Source organism: Mauremys mutica, chromosome 2, assembly GCF_020497125.1.
Source record: "Mauremys mutica isolate MM-2020 ecotype Southern chromosome 2, ASM2049712v1, whole genome shotgun sequence".
NCBI lineage: Eukaryota > Metazoa > Chordata > Testudines > Geoemydidae > Mauremys > Mauremys mutica.
The window spans coordinates 226,470,773-226,495,176 of NC_059073.1; the positions used below are offsets into that span (position 1 = coordinate 226,470,773).

At 43.1% G+C, this 24,404-nt stretch overlaps 2 protein-coding genes across 5 annotated transcripts in view; one reads left to right on the forward strand and one right to left on the reverse strand.

Annotated features, from left to right (window-relative positions):
- KAT2B (lysine acetyltransferase 2B) overlaps positions 1-8,112 on the reverse strand; it is an 81,614-nt gene extending 73,502 nt beyond the window's left edge. The window contains exons 1-2 of the mRNA XM_045004985.1: positions 7,967-8,112; positions 7,287-7,408 (exon numbers count right to left, since the gene is read on the reverse strand). The gene's annotated coding sequence lies outside the window, so the exon portion shown is untranslated. The remainder of the gene's footprint in view (positions 1-7,286; positions 7,409-7,966) is intronic.
- On the forward strand, positions 7,157-24,306 carry PP2D1 (protein phosphatase 2C like domain containing 1). 4 transcript variants are annotated; one of them, XM_045004993.1, is made up of 3 exons: positions 7,157-7,227; positions 17,548-18,587; positions 23,273-24,306. In XM_045004993.1, the coding sequence occupies exons 2-3, from the start codon at positions 17,549-17,551 to the stop codon at positions 24,247-24,249; spliced, it is 2,016 nt and encodes a 671-aa protein (XP_044860928.1). In that variant the 5' UTR covers positions 7,157-7,227; position 17,548; the 3' UTR covers positions 24,250-24,306. The 4 variants fall into 4 exon arrangements, with proteins under 4 accessions (XP_044860928.1, XP_044860930.1, XP_044860927.1 ...); XM_045004995.1 differs by lacking the exon at positions 7,157-7,227 and adding an exon at positions 7,238-7,434; XM_045004992.1 differs by lacking the exon at positions 7,157-7,227 and adding an exon at positions 7,238-7,430.
- Positions 24,307-24,404: the final 98 nt, after the last annotated feature.

Genomic DNA, 24,404 nt, shown 5'->3' on the forward strand with positions numbered 1-24,404 from the left:
AGCTGCGCCGCTGTAAGGTCTCCCGTATAGCTGCTCTATGGTGGTGGGAGAGAGGTCTCCTGCTGGCATAATTAAACCACCCCACAATAAGCGGCAGTAACTATGTTACCGGGACAGCATCTCCCCCAGACATAGCACTGTCCACACCAGCTCTTTTGTCCATGAAATTTATGTCGGTCAGGGATGTGCTTTTTCACTACAAAAGTGCTAGTGTAGACAAAGCCTAAGTGTACAATTCCAAAAAACAACTTCTAGGGGACTTCTAGTTAAAGGCATATTAGGTTGTTTTTTTTCCTCCTTCATGGTGTCACTACAGGGCAGAGTTAAGGTTGTTTGGCTGCCTTAACTGTGTATTTTCAAACCTTAAAATGTTTGGATTTCTTTTATGACTTGTTTGAAAAATAAAATGTCAAAAGTAGCCAATGCATGAAATAGCAATCAGTTTTAACTATATGGGAAGTTTGAAGAGTCTGTTTATTAAGATCATTCCAGATCCCAAACCAACCAACCAAACAAACAAAAAAAGCAAATACAAAAACAACAACAACAACAACAAACAAGCAGCTTGACACTAGGTGCTAAATTTCTTAATGGACCTATTTTTAATTAAATTTAACCTTAAAACTAATTAAATGATTTACTTGTGAATTCTCAGAATATTCATTCTGTGCCCAAATAGTGATTTGGGGCAGGATATGCTGTACTCTTCATAGAAAGCAAAGTGGTTGAAACCCAGCTTGAACTGCAAAACTTAGACTCAGCTATGAGGAACCACGAACGGCAGTTGCATAATAACAAAATCACAATTTAAAAGGTTGGAGTTAAGGCTGTGCGCATTTAAGTATGGTTTGTAATTCCTCAATGTGTGCACTGAAGGTAATAGTTGTTGGTTCAGGGCCTAACAGATTATTACACAGGGTAAAGTAAAATTGACTATGCACAAAATGTACAAAATAAACAACGGGGAAAAATTCCAACTTCTTTCAATTCTTGTAATTATAAGTGGTACTTGTAACTATAAGCGATACAACATTTTCTGACAAATATGTGATGTTCAAGTTAACGGTGTCCTATTAAGATGGCAGGTGACAGCCTTTTTTTTTTTTTTTTAAGACAGGTGGCCTAGTCATTCAGTACCACGTAATGCAGAATACCAATAGATAATGTGGACATCAGTTAAAGTTGTTTGTGAAAATTGAACCTCATATTAGCTTACAAATTTAGTCTTTTTAAAAATTCAATTGTTATAATTTTAGTGTTTTATTTCTTTGATGGATTAAACATAATAATAATTCTTATCTACTGTATGTTATAAACACCATGTTAGATCATTAAAAGGTCATTTTTAAGCACATTTACTTTTGCCTTTTTTTGTTTTCCTCTCAACTACATTAGTCAATTTCACTTTAAGGTTCTCTACTGCACGGTGTAGGTTGCAAACACTATAGTGAAATGTTTATTTTTTTTAAATAATATTTTTCCATTGGACTCTTAACATTCCTGAGCACATTTCTCTTGGACTTAGGCTTTGTTGAAGTGCCTTTCCCCCCCCCTCAAATATGAGCTTCTCTTCAAGATCAGTCATCTTTAGTTTATGCTCAGTCTGCAAATCGAGGTTGAAAAGTGCATTGTCTGGCCTCATCCTGCAAACATATATACACTTAATTTTACACACGTGTGTAGTCTCACTGACTTCAACGGGACTACTCATGCATAAAGTTAAGCCCATGTTCAAGCACTTGCAGGATCACAGCCTATGTGAATAACTGCTTCAGTCTATCCTCCAAGGTCCTAAAAAGCCTTAAGTGATTTTATTTCCATTTAAAATAAAAGCAAAGATGAAAAATGTTATGAGACACTGCTTTTTATGAAGTGGTTGTTACTTTGTCTAGCATGGTTTATATTCTGTATATGACATTATTCATGTAAGTTTTGTGAAAGGAAAATTTGTTATATTTCAATGTCATAAGTAAATAAAATATGATAGGATATTGGGTATTATGGTTTGAAAGAACACTTTTATTGTCCTTCCATCTTCTATCCCCAAGAGTGTGGTTATCTTGCAGCACCCATATCTTTTTACTTTATTGCTTAATAGACAACGCAAACAATAAATGTAGCAGCCTGTGGTTAGGGAGACAGTTACTATAGTAACAGTTGCAAACACCAGTGTCACTATAAATGCAGAAGTACTACTTAGTGTTACAGAGAGGAATGGCTGCAAAAGAAAACTCTTTTTAGCGGTAATAGGTAAGCTTTACAATTTTTCATTCAATAACAAAAACAGGAAATGTGGTATTACATTCCTTATCCTCATTCAAATCCTCTGCTAAAATATTCAGTAAATAAATCAGCCTGACACAAATTTGTATTAAACTGCATTGGTGACAGCCAAAATATGCCCACCTGTCTCCATCCCTTACACTGGCATCTGTAAAATATAAGGGGGCTTCACTTCTTGGAAACTTTGGGCTAGATCATCAGTTGGTGTTACTTGTCATAGCTCTGATGAAGTCAGTATTGCTATGATATTATGAAGTTCCCTGTTTAGTGTGTCTCACTGATACACTGGTATCAAGTGTGCTTAATCTATAAGTATAAAAATCGCTTTTCTAACTGAAGTCCATAAACTCAATTTGGGGACTGTAAGTCACACTAGTTAATTGAGTCATATTTTCCAAGCCTAGAATCATAGAAATGTAGGACCGGAAGGATCTCAATAGGTCACCTAGTCCATTCCCCTGTATTGAGGCAAGACTAAGAAAGGACCATTGTGATACTCTGACCTCATGTGTAACACAGGCCATAGAACTTCCCCAAAATAATTCATGGAGCAGATCTTTTAGAGACACATCCAATCATGATTTTAAAATAGTCATTGATGGAGAATCTGCCCAGACCCTTGATAAATTGTTCCAAAGGTTAATTACTCTCACCATTAACATTTTGGGCCTTATTTCCAGTCTGAATTTGTCTAGCTTCAACTTCCAGCCATTGGACCGTGTTACACCTTTTTCTGCTAGACTGAAGAGCCTATTATTAAATATTTGTTTCCTATGTAGGTATTTATTGACTGTAATCAAGTCACCTCTAAATAGATTGAGCTCCTGGGTCTATCACTATAAGGCATGTTTTCTAATCCTGTAATCGTTCTTGTGGCTCTTTTCTCTTTACTAACATCCTTCTTGAACTGTGGACAGCAGCGCTGGACACACTATTCCAGCAGCGATCGCACCAGTGCCAAATACAGAGGCAAAACAATATCTCTATCTCTACTTGAGATTCCCCTGGTCATGCATCCAAGGATTGCAATAGACCTTTTTGGTCACAATGTCACACTGGGAGCTCACGTTCAGCTGATTATCCACTACGGCACCCAAATCTTTTTCAGAATCACCATTTCCTAGGATAGAGTCCCCCATCATATAAATATGGCCTGCGTTCTTTTTTCCGAGATGTATACATTTACAATTAGCCCTTTTAAAATGCACATTGTTTGCTTGTGCCCAGCTTACCAAAAGATCTGGATCCCTTTGTATCAGTGACCTGTCCTCATTATATGCCACTCTGCCAAATTGCGTGTCATCTGCAAACCTTATCAGTGATGATTGTATGTTTTCTTCCAGACCATTAATAAAAACCAATAGCATAGGGCCAAGAACCAATCCCTGCGGAACCCCACAGGGGCTTCTTTTCTTCTTATTCATCATCAATAAAAAAGACGCTGCAAGGTAAATTATACCCCAAGTAACATCTGTGAAACCCCACTGTCTTCAAATTCTGCCCTCAGTGACATTTCACTTGGCTTACATAGGTGTGACTAATTGGCACTAACCAGAAATTAGTGAACAATTCTATTGATGAAACGCAGAAAGGAGTAGAATCCAGCTCATTCGCTTCTAGCTATAATTCTTATCCTACAAACACAAGCATATGTGTAACTTTACTCATGTGGCTAGCCCCCTTTACCCCCGTGAGGCCACATATATGCGTTAAGTTAAGCACAGGTGTAAGCATTTGAAGTACCAGGGCTTATGTTAGTCCTGCAGAGCTAGCAGAAGTAAAAAAGCAATATCAACTTATTTTTGTCACTCATGTAAGAAGATAAAACTCTGAATAGACCCAGGGATTAGATCTGAAGAACAGGAATGTTGTTACATAGTCACTTGTCAGACGAGAACCCCATTTTTGCCCTGCTTGCCCTGCCTAGGAGCCCAAGTTGATAATAAGAGCTGGAGATATTTTTATTTACTGACCTTCCTGCTAGATTTGCTTTTTCCCAAATATACTAAATTTTTAAAGTAAGAACTGATAAATGGAAGAGCGAGAGAAAGGATCATTACAATATTCCTGGGCAATTTTAGTAACACAAACTACTGGGCAATTATGTAGTTTGTTTTCAGTGCTTACGAAGAACACTGGCTTACTGACTTCAGTGAGAGTTTTGACTTATCAAAAACTAAGTGCGTTAGCAGTTGGCCCTAGAAGCACAGGACATTATGCTACTCTCACCTACAAACTGCTTATAAAATCAGCGACTGTGTACAGGTTTTAAGTTCAGACGCTCATTTTAGGAGCTATTTAGCTACACACAATGAGAATTTAAGGACCTGCTCAATGTCTTACTATGTATTGTATAGGCCTATATTGTAGTATTTTACAGGATTCAAAGATGTAGGCGGCCACATGCATTGTTTTGTCCTTCCCCTTTCTCCTCTACTACCCCTCCCATTGTATCCTGCCCACTCTAGTGCCCTTTCCAATACCCTTGTCTCTCCTATTCCTGCCACTATTGTTCTATGAAAAGCCCATTATTAGGTGGTAGCATTGTCATAGCTCCCGTCTTCTTCAGCTGCTGCTGCTCTGAACAGCTCATGGTTGGCTATATCTCTTAAGTGTCCTGCATCATGCAGGACATCCCACTTCTCAGCACTTTTCTTGGCCCCATCTCAACAGGCTACTTGTTGGCACTGATGTTTTTCTTTCTTAATATCACCCAGCATATACTACCACCAGGGCAGGTCCATGGGTGCTAGTGATGGTGGGAGAGTTAGTATAGTGGGAGAGCTAGTGATGGTGGGAGAGTTAGCATTTTACCAGAGTCAGATAACAGGGAGTTAAAAATGCAGTAGCTAGACTATTCTGGTGCTGCTTCTATTGTTGCCAGCATTGGAACTGCACTGTTGGTATTACAGTGCTGTGAGAGAAAGCAAAATGCTAAGGTAGATACAGCCGCTTACTTCCATCAGGTGCATGCAGCTACATTAGGAAAACTTGTATGCCTTTTTCTGCAACTGTCCAGGAAAAGGCTTAAAGGTTTTCCTGTTGTGGTCACCTCATACCAGTGGTGCAGAAGCCCTTCTGATTTGCTTCAATATCTATGGATCAAATTAACACCACTGCAACCTGCACTGGTGCAAACAAACCAGTGCAAGCTGCAACCATTCAGTATGTACCTACGAAGCATTCTGCGTGCACCATGTCCATGGCATAGCTGTTACTGGAAGGATTACAGGTTTGTAGGTTGTTGCATCTAACCTACAATGGCTAGCACAGCTCCCGGAATCAGGTGCATAATATAATACATAAGTGTATATTTGCAGCAGTTTGGGTTGGTTCCATTGCCCACTTTGAATAGTTCTGCTCTTCACAAAGAACTGCATGTCCATCCTAAGGGACTGAGATGACACCCTTTTACACCCTCACGCTTGCAAATGTGATGATGGAAACTTAGTAGCAACCACTGAATTTGCTGTCCTAAAGACAGTGGCATGAAGTCTCAGGCAATATTATGCTGAGCACCATCAGCACTGAGTGTCTATACTCAAGGAGGGAAGTAAGGAGCTTAATTATGTTCATTCATTTATTCTATAATTATTCTAATTATGTTTGAATTTTCTTCTTTTGCTTTGTAGCTAGACTAACAGCTTCTGTCTCTTGTGTTTTTTTCAAGTTCTTCTGGGCCCTCCCCGTCTATGTGGCCAGCCAAATTCCCCTGACCCCCTTCCCATATGTCCTGCAGTGGGAGCCCAGTGAGGCTGTATCATTGCTCTGGGATATATCATGGGTGGGTGCTGATCAGAGGGTGCTAGAGCATTATGGTGAGATATGTTGATTCACTTGGGGAAGACACAGTGGAGTGTTCCTGTCCAGCCCCTAACTAACGTCCCTTTTGCTATTGTCCCTTTTTTAGATGCTTTGAGGTTGTGCATAGTCTCTGAGTCCACCCCCCAATGATGTAAGTGCCCTGGTAGAAGGTTTATGATGTGGTTGCTATGCTGACTAACAAGGGAGTTTTGTCTTTCAGGTAGAGTTTTTATATAGGTTTTAGAAGTATTCAATACAGCGCATATACTTTTTATTTTACAGTAAACTTGTGGGTCTTCAATGCTGCTTTTGGAGTTGGGGTTTTGAGATAAGGGGCTGGGTAGCACTGAGACCAGATAAATATTGCCTTGAGTGCTCTTGGGCCTGCATGCAGCTGATAAGAGGATATCTTGACAAGTGACAGAGCCATGCTCTGGGCAGTCAGAGCTGTCACTGAGGGGTAGGGCCAGAGCACTGTGGAATTGCACTAAGGGACCAATTGCACCACTGCAGCCACTATGCCTGCCCTTGTGGTCTACACTGGCACTACGGTGGAGCAGGGAAACACAGAGCTTTTCAATGCTCAGAGGAAGAGCTGTACCTGGGATGCTGCGAATACTAGTTCCCATTGGAAGCATTTGTGTGGCTGCCAGGTGTGTGAAATGCCTGCTAGAAGGTTGTAATGGTAGTGGGAACATCAACATTCTCTAGTGCAAGCAATTCCCTTTTGATCCACCTCCAACCTGTCCATGTATTACATGCCGAAAGAACAGAGCACAAGTCAGAAGGAGAGGAGAAGACCTGATAGCATAGAGATAGCATGTGCAGCATTTCCACACCATTGGCAAGGAGGGACAGATAGGGACAAGCAAGCTTGGGGAAGAAATGGGGGATAGAGAAGGAAGGGATGATTGAGAAAGAAGGGAGGAGAGAGGGAGACAAGAGGGAAGGGAAGGAGATAAAAACAATGCGGGGTATGGATGATCCTTGTTCAGGGAGAACTTCCCACACTGGGGCCTTGGGAGGATGAAAAATATGTTGTTGGCTGATATTGTGATGACATTTTCAGGGAGACTATGACCTCAGAGACACATCATCTTTTCCTTCTCCTCCTCCTCCTATATATGCTAGACTGCAAAGGTAAGTCAGCCAACCACCTTACCTGCATCTATCTTATTAATATTTGTAGTAGTGATTACCTTGTAGTGCCCACACCTACAGAAGGGGTTTCAGAGAAAGCTCAAGGAAGAAGGTCCTGTGCCTCCAAAGAGTTTACAGTTGAGGTGATGGCCATGATAGGTACATGAGGAAGGAGCACATCCTGGAGAAGGGAGAGGAATGATGTGGGTAAGGAAAGATGTTTACATAGCTCTTTCATTTGGATACTGTATTCTTAATGGTTACACAATGGTAATATTTTTACATTTTACTTTTCATTACACATCAGATTTTTGATGCTCAGTTTAATTAGTGGCAGGTACACAAATTAAAAACCATGCGATTCAAATGTCACCTCACTAGACTGCATTATAGCCAGACTGTAGCAGTAGCAGATACAGACTAATATTGACCAGCTCAGAGTGCAATAGCAGTAAATCAATGCCCAGAACTAAAATATTTACTGAGACTGTGGTGCATTGTGCAATATTAGCCTGTGGCCCACAATCCTTTGGCCTGATAGCCTGCAACACATACATGTGTAAGTAGCTTTGCTCATATGAGTAGTCCGACAGAAGCCAAGTAGCCTACATTTTATAGTAATAACATTTTAACAAAGATTTAATGCATAGGCTCTCAGATGCAAACTGCTTAGCAAATATTATATTTTTGGTGCCCTTTTACTGCTCTTTAATAAGGTGACCTGATATTTTTTTCTCACCATTTAAGGTGTGGTTTTTCTCAGCATTTAAGGTGTGGTTTTTCTCAGCTTTTCTCAGCAGTACCAAGTCTTGGCTTCCTTTTTCTTACTGGAGTTGTACAGGGATATCGCAATAGGCTGGAACCTTAAGTCTTCTCATTCCTCTCCCACTCAATTTAGGGCTCAGAAAGCAGTGACTCAGTTTCAGTATATTGTGATGTCACTATTTCCCTGCAGTTCTCCCGTCCTCTAGCAGAAATAGGGAAGTCAAGACCTTATATCTCTGATGTGGAAAAAACAAGCAGGGGAAAAAATGAGTCAATCTTCATACATCATAAAGATGTTATAACACCTACCAGTGCCATGTGGACACTTATTCTGGTATAAGAGTGTCCACACGAGGATTTATACCAGTATAACTATCCTCGTTTAATTATACCAGTGTAATTAGTACAATTTTCCTGTGTAGACAAACCCTAAGAGTGTCCACCAGTGGGAAAGCACTGATTTAAGTAAATTAATTTAAAAACTGATTTTAGTTAAACCAGACAACTTTTGTGCAGAACCAAGACTGTAAAAACTCTACCCCCTCTTTAGTCTGGAGATGCACCCACTTACATCAGGCCTTTTTGATGCCACCACTTTTTTGATCCTTCAGTTCAAAATTTAAAATATGCAGAATGCAACAAAACCATGCAGAGAGCACCATAATCACAGAATCTGCAACCTTTTTTTCATGTGTGTGTATTGCTGAGCCTCACATGGGTGTCGGCAGCGGGGATCAAACCTGGGAATTCTGGAGCTAAATGCATGAGCTGCTTGTGCATGAGCTAAAAGACACCTCTCTATTAGCCGAGGCCAGTGATTCTCAGCCAATTAACCATTGTGAGCCACATATGCCGCTACGTGCACTGCATCCACACAATATATATACTACCTGTATGGCCCTGAGGATGTCACATGGATCGAGCTGTGCTGATTGGGCCGTGGGTGGAGAACCACCGGCCAAGACTGTAGCAGGCTTATGAATCTATAAGGGGCCTAGCCACCACCAGAGGGGGACAGAGTACCACTTCCAGCAAACAGGGGTTACGTGTGCAATTATTTCATCTGCATTGTTAAGGCAGTACAGCATTTTAAGAGACTCTTGCTGTACGTATTTCAGCAAGACATCACCTCCCTCATACAAATAGCCCCTGCAGCTTGAGAGCAATAGCTACCTGTCTGGGCAGGGAGAATACACACTATGGTGTTACAATGGTTTTAATAAGGGTTTGCTAGTATTGTAGCAGATGCTACTGATGCTAGTATTGTAGCAGATGCTACTGACCACAGAAGGGGGGAGTCCACGTATAACTCTTTAAATGATTTTTCCTGCCTCAAACTAATTAGGCATTAGGTTCAATAAGGCATCTTAAACATATCACAGGCTTTTTACAATAGCAAAAATATTTTTTTAACTCTCCTTTGACTAAAAAAAATCAATGGAAGGAATTTTGTTTGACCAACCCACTGCCATCAGAAAATATCCCTGTCTTTCAGAAACCAAGTAGGATAATTACCAGCTCGGCAACCGGGAACTACAGGCAGCAGTGCTAATCGCCAAGCAGACACCTTAGGCCTGCAGCTGCTTGGCTCTACCACATTTAAAGGGCCAGCCCCAAGAAAGGCACTTTGGGGAAGAATTCCTACAGCAGGGAAGACCTGCATTAGGGAGTAAGAAAATGTTGACAAAGACAGTGCCTTGCTAGTGGGTCTCTCCTCACTGTATTGCAAGAGTATATTGGGAAATTTTGTCTGTGACTAGAAGTTATAGTGAAAACTATTTTGCAGTCTTACCTATAACAAACACTAATTTCTCTCTCATATTTATACATATGTACTCATACATACAAACACAGCACATATGTGTATTTGCTAGATAGAATGCTGTATACTGTAGGTAGCTGTGCCACACACAACACTTCTAGGTTCTTATACTATACCTATCATTGTCGTATCTGAGGACCTATGTACACACACTAGTTACTCTAGATAAATAGATTGAGGCAATGCTATACACGGAGTTGTGATTTTTATACATATCATATCACATTACAGTAATATAAGCACAGGAGAGAGTTTATGTGCTTCATAATATCATCTGCATGATTTCTTAGCCACTACATATTATAAACAGAGCTGGTAGTGCCACCTATTGATAAGGTTGTCTGACACTTCCCATTATAAAACCTTCTTTTCACTTACAGCTTTAACTGTTTGAGTGGATTTTTTCCATGCTTCAGACTGATTTAATTTTATTTTAATTTATTTATTTTTAATTTTTGTTTGTTTCCAAGAATAAGACTAGGGAAAACACATTGTTTTGCCCACATTAAACAAATTATAACTGAGACACTCTTATGCCCCCATGCTCTAAAGCAGGGATTAGGAATTTGGCTGAGGGTTTCATCCTGGTGCCAGTTGTGTGCTTTATGCCACCCCTAGGCAAATCCTCCCAAATATGTCACGTTATAAGGCCCTGGAAAAATCTCAGTTCACACATGCTCCATAGAGACTTTATTAGTGGTTGATAGCTAAATTCCCTGACAATTCCATCTGCACTGAGCATGGTACATGCTGGAGCTGCAGTGGTTGAACAAGACTTTCTCTGCACTTGCTGCTCCGGGAGTGTCAGGCCTAATTGCTGAGAACAGGGAAACTCTCTCTCCTGTGATTTCAGTGTTTCCCCTGCTGGTCCACAGGCAGCGTGGAGGAGTAGGACTGAAATGAAGAGAGGACAAGAGCTGGACCTGGGGCTGAGATGGGATGGAAAGAGCAGACTAAAATAAGGAATTGGTGGTGGTGGCAGGGGGGAGGGGGAAGGATGATACTGGGACTGGCTCAGCAAGGGCATTCACTGGGAGCTAAGAGTGGGAAGAGACTGGGATCATATGAGGAGCCAGGGATATGGGGAAATTGGGACTGGCTGGGCAAGGAGACATGGAGCCAGTGTGGGGGAAGACTGGGATTGGACAAACAGCCAGGTGGGGACTAGAACAAGTTGCTTAGATGGGAAACTGGGAGACAGGGTTGGGGAAAGATTGGGACTTGGATGGGGAGTCTGGGGGATTGGAGAGTGGGACAAGGAGCATGGAGAGTAGAGACTTGGACAAGGAATTTAGAGACAGGGAGAGAAAGGACCAGCAAAAGGGGTTAGGTTTGGGAGGCACAGGGTCAGAAGGATCTATGCCTACTAGAGAATACTGCCCTGCAGAAACTGAAATGGAACCCAAGATCTCAGAGTCCCACCATTCCTCTGTTGTCAGCAAATATCTGTGAAATCCACTGGAAAAGCATGCATCTCATCCCCTTCTAGTGCTGCTTCACACAGAGGGTGACAACCTCCTATTAGTATCAGTTGTTCCCTTAGCTCAAGTGACAGAGGTCTGTGCTGTGGATCTAAAGGTTGCAACCCTGCTTATGAGCCATGAAGGGGTCAATATGAAGCCATAGCATGGCAGTGTTGTTTTTTCAGTTTGCTTTTTTTAAAAGCTAGGAAATTACACACAAAAAAACTATATTAAAGAACATAAGGTTGCAAAGTCAAACACTCAAAAGTTAGGAAAAGGCCAGAATTAAGGTCGCCTGTGCAATGTTAATTCAGTCCCTTTGTGCATATGCGTTATGGTAGTCTTAATTACATAAACACATACTATTTTTCCACTTGAGACCTTAGGGCTGAGTTTTTACAGCTAAAATTATTGTCAATAGGAGATGCATTTTGAACATATAAAAGACAGTTACCTTTTCCATAACTGGTGTTCTTCGAGATGTGTTGCTCATGTCTATTCCACAATAGGTGTGCGTGCTCGCCACGTGCACCGGTGTCCAAAGTTTTTCCCCTAGCAGTACCCGTAGGGGAGCGCCCCTAGCGACCCTTGAAGTGGCGCCTCCATGGCGCGGTATAAGGGGCGCTGTGCACTCCGCCCCTCATCCTCAGTTCCTTCTTGCCAGACAACTCCAACAGAGGGGAAGGAGAGTAGGATGTGGAATAGACATGAGCAACACATCTCGAAGAACACCAGTTATGGAAAGGTAACTGTCTTTTCTTCTTTGAGTGATTGCTCATGTGTATTCCACAATAGGTGATTCCAAGCGATATCTGTTGGAGGTGGGTAGGAGTTCAAAAATTCTCGGGACAGAGCACAGCCCTGCTGAACCCGGCGTCATCCCTGGTCTGGGAGATGATCGCATAGTGCGAGGTGAAAGTATGAACTGAAGACCACGTGGCAGCCCTGCAAGTGTCCTGGATGGGAACATGGGCCAAAAAGGCAGCCGACGAGGCCTGCACTCGAGTTGAGTGTGCCCTCACAATTGACAGCGGAGGGATTCCCACCAGGTCATAACAGGTACGGATGCATGAGGTGATCCAGTTGGAGAACCACTGAGTGGAGATTGACCGACCCCTCATGCATTCAGCCAAGGCGATGAACAGCTGCGAAGACTTCCTGAATGGCTTAGTCTGCTCCAGGTAAAAAGCCAGAGCCCGTCTCACATCCAGCATGTGGAGGCGGCACTTCTCACTGGACGCATGGGGCTTGGGGCAGAGGACCAGACGGAAAATATCCTGACCCATATGGTAGGTGGAGACCACCTTCAGGAGGAATGAAGGATGTGGGCGGAGCTGGACCTTATCCTTATGGAACACTGTGTATGGGGGCTCAAAGGTCAGGGCCCTGAGTTCTGAGACCCACCTAGCTGACATGATCGCTACCAGGAAGGCTACCTTCCATGAGAGGTGCGACCAGGAGCACGTAGCTAGCGGCTCAAACAGGGGACCCGTCAGCTGGGCCAGCACCAAGTTCAGGTCCCACTGTGGGACCGGCGGCCTAACGTATGGGAAGAGACGATTCAATCCCTTAAGGAACCGGCCAGTCATGGCATGGGAGAATACCATGTGCACCTGCACCGGCGGGTGGAAGGCCGATATGGCCGCCAAGTGTACCTTGACAGATGAGGGCGCCAAGCCCTGGGCTCTAAGGTGAAGGAGGTAGTCCAAAATGAGCTGGATCGGTGCTGCCATGGGGGAGATGCCCCACTCAACTGCCCATCGGGAAAACCGAGACCACTTTGCCAAGTAGGCTCAGTGTGTGGAGGGTCACCTGCTTTCCAAGAGGACACAGTGAACCCCTTCCAAGTAGGTCCTTTCCTCCCAGCCTAACCATTGAGCAGCCACGCTGTGGGTGGAGTGCTGCTAAGTTGGGGTGGAGAAGGCGGCCCTGGTCCTGGAAGATCAGGTCCAAGCGAGACAGTAACAGCCATGGTGGAGCAACCACAAGGCTCGTGAGGGTCTCATATCAATACTGCCTCGGCCACACCAGGGCAATCAGGAGGACCCGGGCCCTGTCCGTCTTTATCTTTTTCAGGACCTTGCCGATCAGCAGGAATGGGGGGAAGGCAGAGAGCAACTGGCCTGACCAGGATAGGAGGAAGGCATCAGAGATAGCGCCCCATCCCAGCCCACCTGGATCAGAACTGGGGACAGCGATGGTTCTGTTAAGTCACAAATAGGTCCACCTGGGGAGTTCCCCACTGTTGGAAAAGTCTGTGCACCACCTATGGGTGAAGAGACCACTCGTGCTGAGAGGAGAAGTCCCTGATCAAGTGATCTGCCCACGAATTCTGGGCACCCAGTAGGTAGTAGGCCTGTAGGCAAATGTCATGAGCTCTACAGAAGTCTCACAGCTTGAGGGCTTCCAGGCAGAGGGAAGAGGATAGGGCCCTGCATTGCCTGTTGATGTAAAACATTGAGGTTGTGTTTTCCATGAAAACCCTGACCACATGGCCCTCCAGGTGTGAACAGAAGGCCATACACACCAGCCAGACCACCCTGAGCTCCTTGATGTTTATGTGGAGAGCCAGGTCCTGTGCTGACCACAGCCCTTGGGTCTGAACGTCTCCCACATGGGCTCCCCACCCCAGGTCTGATGCGTCGGACACCAGTTCCATCGACAGTGGCCTGCCTCTGAACGGGACCCTGCAGAGCATGTTCCCTGGGGAGGACCACCATCGAAGGGAGGCGATCACCGGTTCTGGCACAGTGAGGACCTTGTCCATCATGTCTCTGGCCTGGGAGAGCACGAGGCCAACCAGAGCTAGGGGGGCCTCATTCTGAGTCTGGCGTGACAAACCACAAAAGTGCACACCGACACGTGACCCAAGAGCTGGAGACACACTCTGGCTGTTGTCACTGGAAACCTCCTGACTGTGTCGATGAGCCCTTTTAGGGTCTCGAACCCATCCGGTGGGAGGGAGGCTCTGGCTGACATGGCGTCCAGGACTGCCCCAATAAACTCTGTGCATTGAACTGGGTCTAATGTGGACTTGGTGTTGTTTACCAACAGGCCCAGAGTGGTGCACGTGGACAGAAGGAGCTGCCCTTGACCAGCCAGTTGTCCAGATAGGGGAAAATCTGGACCCCACAGTGCCTGAAGTAGGCCACCACCACATACATACACTTTGCAAATATCCCGGGGGCAGTGGATGCAGGCCAAATGGGAGGACCGTAAATTGGTAGTGAAACGGAGGAAGTGCCTGTGCCCCTCAAATATATGGATGTGGAAGTACGCGTCCTGCAGATCGAGAGCGGTGTACCAGTCCCCAGGATCCAGGGAGGGAATGATGGAGGCCAGAGAGACCATGCGGAACTTGAGCTTCACCATGTACTGGTTCAGGGTTCGCGGGTCCAGGATGGGCTGAGCCCCTCCCTTTGGCCTTCGGGATAAGGAAATAGCGGGAGTAGTACCCCTTGTGTTTGAACTCCACTGGCACCACTTCCACTGCTCCTAAGCCCAGGAGCTGCCTCACCTCCTGCTTGAGCAGAGCCTCGTGAGAGGTGTCCCCCAGGGGCAATGGGAGGATGGGTGGGGTAGAGGTAAACTGGAGGATGTAGCCCCAGGGGATGGTGCTGAGGACCCATCGGTCCGAGGTCAGCCATGACCACTCCGGGAGGAAAGCACACAACTGGTTGGAGAAGGGAAGCTTTATTGAGGGTGGATTCCTGATGTGAACTGATAGGTCGCCCCCGGGCATACAGTCAAAACTGCTGTTTCCCTGTCTGTTTGTCCTTGGAGGACCCAGGCTGGGGGGCAGACCAACACTGCCTCTGCAGGCATTTCTTATAGTCCCACGACTTTTTATAAGGGGGCTCGTATTTAGAGTGGGTGGCCTGGGCAGGAGCCTGCTGCAGCTTAAACTTAGGTCTAGCCAGAGCTGGAACATAGAGGCCAACAGCCATAAGCGTAGTGTGGGAGTCTTTCAGGCCATGCAGTTTTACGTCCGTCTGTTCCGCAAACAGAGCTTTGCCATCAAACGGGAGGTCCTGAAAGGAGGTCTGTGCCTCACTGGACAGTCCAGACAGCAGGAGCCATGACGCCCTTCTCAAGGACACCGTGGAGGCCGCGGACCGTGCAGCCATGTCTGCTGCATCCGATGCTGCCCGCAGGGTTTCCCTGGCAGCCACTGTACCCTATTCCACTAATGCTTCAAACTCCTTCCTATCATGCTCCTGAAGGGAGTCCTCGAACTTGGGCAGAGAGTCCCACAGATTGAACTCATACTGGCCCAGGAGAGAGCCTGATTGTTTGCCACCCGTAACTGGAAGCTCGAGGAGGAATAGATTTTTCTGCCAAATGAATTCAGCTTCTTTGAATCTTTATTTTTTGGAGTGGGGGCTGGTTGGCCCTGCCGCTCCCTGTGGTTGACCGACTCGACCACCAGGGAGGTAGGAGCAGGGTGAGTGTAAAAATATTCATGCCCCTTGGCTCAAAATACTTGCGTTCCACTTCTGAAAGGTTGCCGACCCCTGGTCTAGACCCAAAGCCTTTCATAGACAGGATCCCTTCATTCTGACTTCAGCACAGATAAATTGAAGGCCACTGATGTGGAGTACCTAATTGACAAAAATCCCCAACCTCAATCCAATCCTAATTAGTATAAATCCACACAAAACTGAATTAGAGTGAATAAATGAAGACTTGGCACACCACTTCTGAAAGGTTGCCGACCCCATGTCTATCTTCTCCCCTGGTCTTGCTCTGGTGCCATGGCGGAGGAGGCCTCTTCTTACCCTTCTTAGCATGTCCCGTGGACAGGGAGCGGTGCCGACTAGTAGATGGTGACAGGGGGTCACTGCACACCGACACTGCAGTACCCGGTGCCGACTCGGAGCGGTGCACTGAAGTCAGGATCAACGCTGACTCCATCAGGATGGCCTGGAGCCTAATGTCTCTCTCTCTCTCGGTCCGAGGCTTGAACAACTTGCAAATCTTGCAGCTATCACTGAGATGGGTTTCACCCAAACAGCGTAAACAGCCTGTGTGCAGATGACTCACTGGCATCCATCACCTACAAGTGTTGCACAACTTAAACCCGGGGCAAGGGGCATGCCCTGGCATGGGCGCACTAACTAAACCAGGGGTAGATAACCTATGGCACGTGTGCCGAAGGCAGCACGTGAGCTGATTTTCAATGGCACTCACACTGCCCAGGTCCTGGCCACCGGTCCGGGGAGCTCTGCATTTTAATTTTAAATGAAGCTTCTTAAACATTTTAAAAACCTAATTTACTTTACATACAACAATAGTTTAGTTATATATTATAGACTTATAGAAAGAGACCTTCTAAAAACATTAAAATGTATTACTGGCATGCGAAAGCTTAAATTAGAGTGAATAAATGAAGACTCGGCACAGCACTTCTGAAAGGTTGCTGACGACCCCTGAACTAAACTAAACTACTAACTACAGGTCACATACACTGAACGAACAAGAGCTCTGGGGACAAGCTACAGCAAAGCTGGAGCAAAGCAGTTCCAAAGCATCTTCACTGGCAGCAAGAAGGAACTGAGGGTGGGGGGAGCGAGCAGCTCCCCTTATACCGCGCCATGGAGGTGCCAATAGGGGTGCTCCCCTACGGGTACTGCTAGGGGAAAAACTTCCGACACCAGTGCATGTGGCAAGCACGCCCATCTATTGTGGAATACACATAAGCAATCACTCAAAGAAAGTGCTATTTACATATATTTCTTTGATGCAAGAAGTCTCAAATTAGGCATCCAAAATTACTTTGATTTCTCTGTGCTTCTCTTCCACATCTGTAAAATGGGGATAGTGCCCTATTACCAGGGTGTTGTGGAAATAAAGTTCGTGAAGCATTCAGCTACAAAAGTGATGAGACCCATACAAAAGCCCATGAAGAAATTAATTCTGTATTCAGAGAAGTGTTTTAATAGTGTGCTGTAAATAAGGAGTGGGACCTTATACATTGGACAAAGATAAAATAAAACACTGAATAAGCTGCTTATGCAGTGTGAGTGCTGTTCAGCCCGTGCCCTGAATTCTGGCATTTCCTAACTTGAGTGCTTGGCTTTGTAACCTTAGTTAGTAATTTTATATACCACATGCATTCAGCTTAAATCTTCCAGCTTCTTGGACATATACACGAATATAAAATAATGCTAATAATTTTGAGATTAAAAGAGGGCATGCATGAAGGCTAGATTATTGTAGTTGTATTGGATATTAAAAGGGGATTTTAATAAAATTCAACTCCTTTTGCAGAATGACATGGGAACCAAATTTACAAAGTACCTCAAAAACAGCTGACTTTGAACTCTACAGACATGAGGAAGATCAGGCTGAGAAGGACGGTTTTGTGCCCAGGAAAGTAGGTTCTGGGCCCAGGAAAGTAGGTTCTGGGGATATTCCAGTTCTTTGTTCAATATGTCAACAAACAATAGACCCACATCAACTTTTTTATCATAAGAAAGAGCACAAGGCCCTAGCTCTACTGGGTTATCATCGTCCATGGATTGAAACGGACACCAACAAACTTTTACTTCAGCGACAGAAAGTAATTTCAAGACTGATCAACCTTTCTAAATACACTGAAAGAGACAAACAGAAGATTGATTGTTCATTAGAGCTACTTAAGAATAAATCAAAGGGCACCTCATATTTTAATGTTGATAATATTGTTGACAGTTCTGGATACCTCAAGAAAGTAAGCAATTCTCTAATAAAAGCACTAGCAATTTGCCAAGACAAAAATTCAACATGGCGAGCAGATATGGAAGATACATTCATTGTGCTAGATAATTTTGGAAATAGGTCAGATACGTGTTTTTTGGGCTTATTTGATGGCTATCATGGTGTGTTTGCTGCTGAGACAGTTTCAGCAGAGCTTCCACTTTTATTTCTTGATCACCTGTCTCAGACTGATTCCTCTTACAAAGTGAGTAGAAATGAGGAACAGATCCTAGATTCTTTTGTCACAGTAATCAAGGGAAATTACAGGGATCAGGAAAAGGTTTTCTCTGGTAAAACAGACACTGATAAGACAACCAAGCCAAACATGTATGAATGGATTCACAAAGCATATGCAAAGTCCTTTTGGAGAATGGACAGACTTTTACGACTTGGAAGGAATGAGGTTTCCAAAGTTCGCTGGAGTAGCTGTACAGCTGTTACCTGTTTAGTGGAAAGGATCAGTAATGAAAAGAGCATCAAGGAACAAGAGGAGACAATGCTGCTTGAAAACACCAATAATTCAGCAAATCCATCCGAAAGCAGTCCCGGGATACTGCATATTGCTAACATTGGTATGTAAGTTATTGACATGGAATGGTTGTTTTTTGGGGCTGGGGGTGTTGGGTGTTTTTTTGGTGCACTCCCCCCTCTCCCAATTACAATGGGGGAAAAAAAATCTAAGGCAAGTTTAGTGGTAAGAGGTTTTATTTGACATTCTGGAGGGTACAAGATGAAACCTTGTGCAATGGATGCTAATGTCAGATAATAAGTATCAAGCTTATTCTATAAGACAGTTCATCCATATATCTGATAGTATGTTTGATTTACAGCTGTAAATTAAGCAAACATTTAGGATCACTGGTATAATTACAAGACTTTGAGGGATGCAGGAAAAGTGACCAGCATAGAAAGGTGGAAGAAACAGTTAAGGAAGGAAAACTGAAGGTTTAGTGTGGGACATGGCACAAAAATCCAAAGTCTTCCCTTTCTCCAAGTCTCATTCATTTTAACTTTGGTGAAAACTTAAGCCAAGTATGGGTCAAACTTAAGTAGAGACACATACACAATGTCTACACTAGGGAATGTTACCCCCCGCACACCCCAACAAAACATTGGCATTAGTAGCAGCTCAGGTGCATGGGTGTAGACAAGGATCTGCTGTTTATAGTACTGTGTGGAAGCCTACTGAGAGTAATCTCCTCCTCTTTTATTCTGTTGTTACAGGGGGAGGAGAGCTAGTGCTACTCTTGAAATGTAATGTTGAAGGGTAATTTATGCAGATTCTTTTCTCCTTTGGGAGTATTTTAGGTGGAAGCTCTGCTCAGATCTGATTCTGTTTTCAATAGAATCCTGCTTTTGCCTGGCTATAGCTGCAATAGCCACAATTAAGTCCATTGACAATTATAATAGGGAATATTACCAATAAATTCTCACTACTGCTATCCACAGTTCAGATGCACAGTGGTAGCCCTATTCTAAACAAGGCGCTGTTAGCTTTCACTAATTATCTCTGTTCATTAAATCTCCCTGGGGAATTTTGGGGGTAAAATTCACTAGTGTACACAAGGTCCTTGTGGGATTTGAAGCAAAGTATTCAACTGCTTTGCAGATGTGTCACAGGTCTCAAAACAGAACAAAAGTAGGACCATTCCCAGCCTAAGCCAAATTCTACAGCTGAGTAGAAAGACCCAGGATAAATAGAAACAAAAAAAGTGTCTTTTGTTTTGGCATGGAAATAATCTCTGATCATTACATTTTGAGACTTTGTAGCACTAGTGCCTTCTGATTAAGAACATCTAAAGATATCACTCTCCATTGCCCCAAACAAGTATCTGACAATGGCTGGTTAGATCAGCATGTACAATTATTATGAGCATTTTAACTGCTCCTATCCCACTAGTACTTGGAAACCAGCTGTGAGACTATGAATTGCACTTAATGTGGGAGAAATGGGAACTGCATTCAGACCTATTTGTTTGGGTCATTGGTTACTGTTAGGTTCCAACATTTTCCAGACTGTCACTTCATGTAGTAAGGGAAAGCCTGTATAGTTCAATGGGATGGTAACATGGTCCAAATTCAGCAAGTTTGGGATGATTCTTCAGCCCCCTCATATCTACAATGCTCTGCCCTATGCCCCACTCCCAACCCAAGCTTCACCTTAGGCTCTATTAACCACATGGTCCAGGTCAAACATAGGTAATGAAATAGGGCTTGGAGTTAGTTTGAGGTACTTTGGGCCAATCTTTTAAAAAAGATTAAAAAAACCCACAATCCATCATTTGATATTTTATTCAATTACATTGAATAAAAATGAAGTCTAACTACCCAATGAACCATTTGTTTTAAATGCATTAGATTCATACACCGTTAAGATGATGCTTGATTCCCCCTGCCCTTCCTCTCTCCCCCATTCCAAGGGAGAGCTGGTGCATCATCTTACGAGTGCTGAGTGCTAGATTCAATTTTACAGTAGCAGACAAGAAAATGTGGTAGTCTCTTAAGGCTAAACTGAAAACAAGACAGTTGGGTCATAAAACCACCATGTAATAATTCTCAGAAGCAACCCTTTTCTGCAATAAAGAGAGATTGTTGGTCTGGACTGTGAGGTTAGCAAAAATCATGCTAGAACTCATTCAGTATCACTAAATTTTAATACAATGTAGCATCTCTGCATTATATAATGATCTGCCACCAGAAGCTTCTCATACTCGTGTCCCCATAAGTATGGTACAGTCTAATACAATCACCAAGAACTCCGCTGGTTACAGGAAAGGTTCCTTTAGCATAAAACCCACCCATGCAAACCACTGGGGTAGAGGGTAGGGGAGGAAGTATCCAATTAAGGGAACCTCATTTAACATATCACACCTAGAAATCAATTAACAAATCATGCTAATAGTCTGATTCCAAATCACGTGCTTCTAGTGTGCACGTGCAAAAACACCATGCTCATACTTTCTCTATTTACATATATTTGGGCCATGCACACATTTGCAGTCACCCAGTAACTGCTGAGGTCAGCACACAAAGGCTTTATAAGGAGTGTTTTAGGAATTGTGTATGCAGTGTTTCTTGATGAAAGGGGAACTGGAGTTTCTGGAGCATATGGTGAGCAACCGAAATGGGATGCCTGCAGATTTGTGGAGTAGGGAAAGAGAATATTGTAGATTTTGGGGGACCATCTAAACTGTTTTCATTTCCCCCACGTTAATCAGCCACCCAGCTCTTGGGGACATCTGTGGACTCCATGCCCCAATTCTTGGTTTGGCAAACTTCCTTTGGTTCATCAGAGTGGGACTCTTACCTGCCTTCATTGGACTTGCATAGGTGTAATTGATTTCAATTTAGCAAACAATTTTGTTGACACAAAGAATAGAATCCAGCTCACTACTGGCTGTGCAATGCTAATAAGAAAAAAAGTAAACAGTAATAAAAAGAGTTAGGTCTCGTAAGCAAGAACCTAGGTCTCCAAATCCACAAAGGGACCGCTGTTGTATAAGAGGATGCCTTTTTTACACTATTCAGAGTAGAATTGTCTCAGACACTGCCAGAGGACACAGGACATCTGGGAAAGAGCTACTCAAAAAACTTTCAACGTGATCCTAGGCATGGTTGCTGGAACCTTTCCCTCCCTTTATAGGTAGGTTGAGGATAACAGGAACTCCAAACAATGTATCCATTCCCTTCTTTAGGGGATGCGCGCCCCTAATACTGCTTCCAATTCTGGTGTATAATTGGAAGCAGGACCAAATACCTGCACTAGACACCCAACAAGCTGTAACTAGATAAACACCTCCCAGCCTCACCTATCCTAACTTCTGGGTCTTCCTAGGCTGCAGCAGGAAAGCTGAAAAAACTCAACCTGCCAGGGCCAATCTAGCAGCAAGGGAAAAATTCCTTCTGAGGTCCAGAAACCTGATCCTACTCTATCTCAAAACAAGAGGGAAGGAACCATTGCTGCCATATGCAGTATGCCATTCCAGGCAGGGGAAAGAATGGAAGACCCACCACCCTCTGGCTGTGCCACAGTCAGTGGTCTTCCACTGCATTCTTTAGGAAATCCACTATGGAGTCCCTCTTCCCTAAACCCACTCAAAGGTGAAATGCCATTCTTAGAAGGACCCAAGCATTTTCTTTCCCCTGCTGGCTCAGACAAAGGTTCTCCACCTCAGGCTGCAGAGGGGCATTGTACTTTTAATCTTCAGAATAGATTAATGCTATTGTCAAATTAGTTGATATAGCATGGAATTAGTCAATTTAATGGCCTTTCATATGAGGTTACAACAGCTCATCATGCAACTTCAGAAAAAAATTAAGACTACCTTATTCCAGAGAACAGCCAGTTATAGCTGGCATGTCCTAATTTGCGCTGTGTTACCATGTGTACCTTGTATTGAGACTTAAGCATTTTCCATTTCAGAGATCATACCAGCATAAGTCTTTTGGATCTTGCAAAAGCATGAACTTTTTAAATAAGCAATTCACTGTAATTGAGGAGCTACTCTGTCTACAGCATGGTGACAGGAAAACTAAGCAGAATATTTTAATGTAAATGGCAATACATACTATGCATAATCAGTTACAGCTATCCCATTGCTTAGATTACAACCACCACGGCAGATCATGGCATAAATTATAAATTTACATGAAAACCAAGTCGTAAAAAATTAATGTATGTTTCTCTTCTTTACAGAAGACACAAGTACTAAATATTTAGACCCTATGTTAGTGAAAGACTACAGACTACACTGTGAAAGACTAACTAATAACCAGAAGAAATGCTAAACTGTTTATTTTCTTTCCGGAACTATACAAGATTTAAAAAATGTATACATTTTAAATAGCTACTTAAGAAAGGTGTTTAAGCCTTTAGGCCAACACTGTCTGCAAGCACTGAACTATGTTTGAAATTCATTATCAGCTGCTGGAATTTACACAATATTACATTCTTAGCCTGATATTTTGAATTTCAATTACAACCCATCAAAAGTTTTGAAAATGAATGCTACAGTGACATTTTAGAAAGTACAGATACTCCTTCAGTCAAAGATTTGTGAGACCAGTGACCAGCAGAACAGCATAAGGGTGGATGTCAGCATGCAAATGTGTCAAAAGTTAAGTGAAAGGGACAATAGAAGATTTCACCTGTCAAAATGGCTCATTACTGTGAATAACCTAATAGTGTTTAGTTAAAAAAAAATAAAAAAAAAATCAGTCGCACTATGAAATGCAAAATGTACTTATTTTATTTTAGGTAATATACATGCAGTCTTATGCAAAAATGGAAAAAGCTACTGCCTTACCCAAGAACACAGCACTTCTAATTCAAAGGAAAGAGACCGTATACTTCAGAATGGTGGAAACATCAGCACAAATGAACCAAAAGGACTAGTTGAAGGGCTCATCAGAGCTACTCGTGGCCTTGGACATCATGGAGATCCAAAGTTGAAAAAATCTGTTATTCCTGTACCACATACCATATCTGTCCCTACAGATGATTCATGTCAATTCCTTATTTTAGCTTCTAATGGGCTTTGGGAAGTTCTGGATAAAAATGAAGTGGTTATATTAACTCTAAGAATGTTCACCTCTTATTTGGAAATGTATGCCCAGCGAGAAGAGATTTCTATGCACAGATATCAGTATTCAATAGTTCCCTATAAAGACTATTTATGTAGTTCAATGGATATTAATGACTTAGAAGACAGAATCCAATTATGGTATTTTAATAAAGAAGCTTTCCTCCAGAATCAACGTGAAGGCAGTCTGAAACAAAATAATAATAAATTATGCTCATGTAACAGAAGAGATTCGCAAAATGAAAACAGGATGCAGCCAGGCTCTAACAAAGAGAGTTCTGAAGAAGTGCAGCAGTTAGAGGATCACGTAAAACAAGCTGATACCAAAGCTTGTCTGTCTAATAATCATGGAACATGTTCACAACACACACAGATAATCCAGTCAGCCTCTGGCAGTCAACAAGGTTCTAAAGAATTGAAACAGTTTGACGATGATACAAAAGCATATCTGTCTAATAATCGTGGATCACATTCACAAATTGCCAGCAAAGGAGAAATAAATTCGGCAACATTCTATGACAGTGCAGCACATTACATTACTAAACAACTTGTAAAAACTGCATTAGCAGCAGGTTCTCGAGATAATATTACTATTTTGGTTGCACTTCTAAATGGATGTGATAAGATACCTAATTATATTCAAAATGTGTAATGTGCTTACCGGACAGAGTACCAGAGTGTGTACAATATACCCTAGATTTAGGCAAGTCAAGTTACATGAGTCTTAAAGTGTCACCCTCACCTGGTCAACCCATTTTGGGGCAAAAGTCATTTTTTTGTAACTGTGTGATAGCACTAACTGCTAAA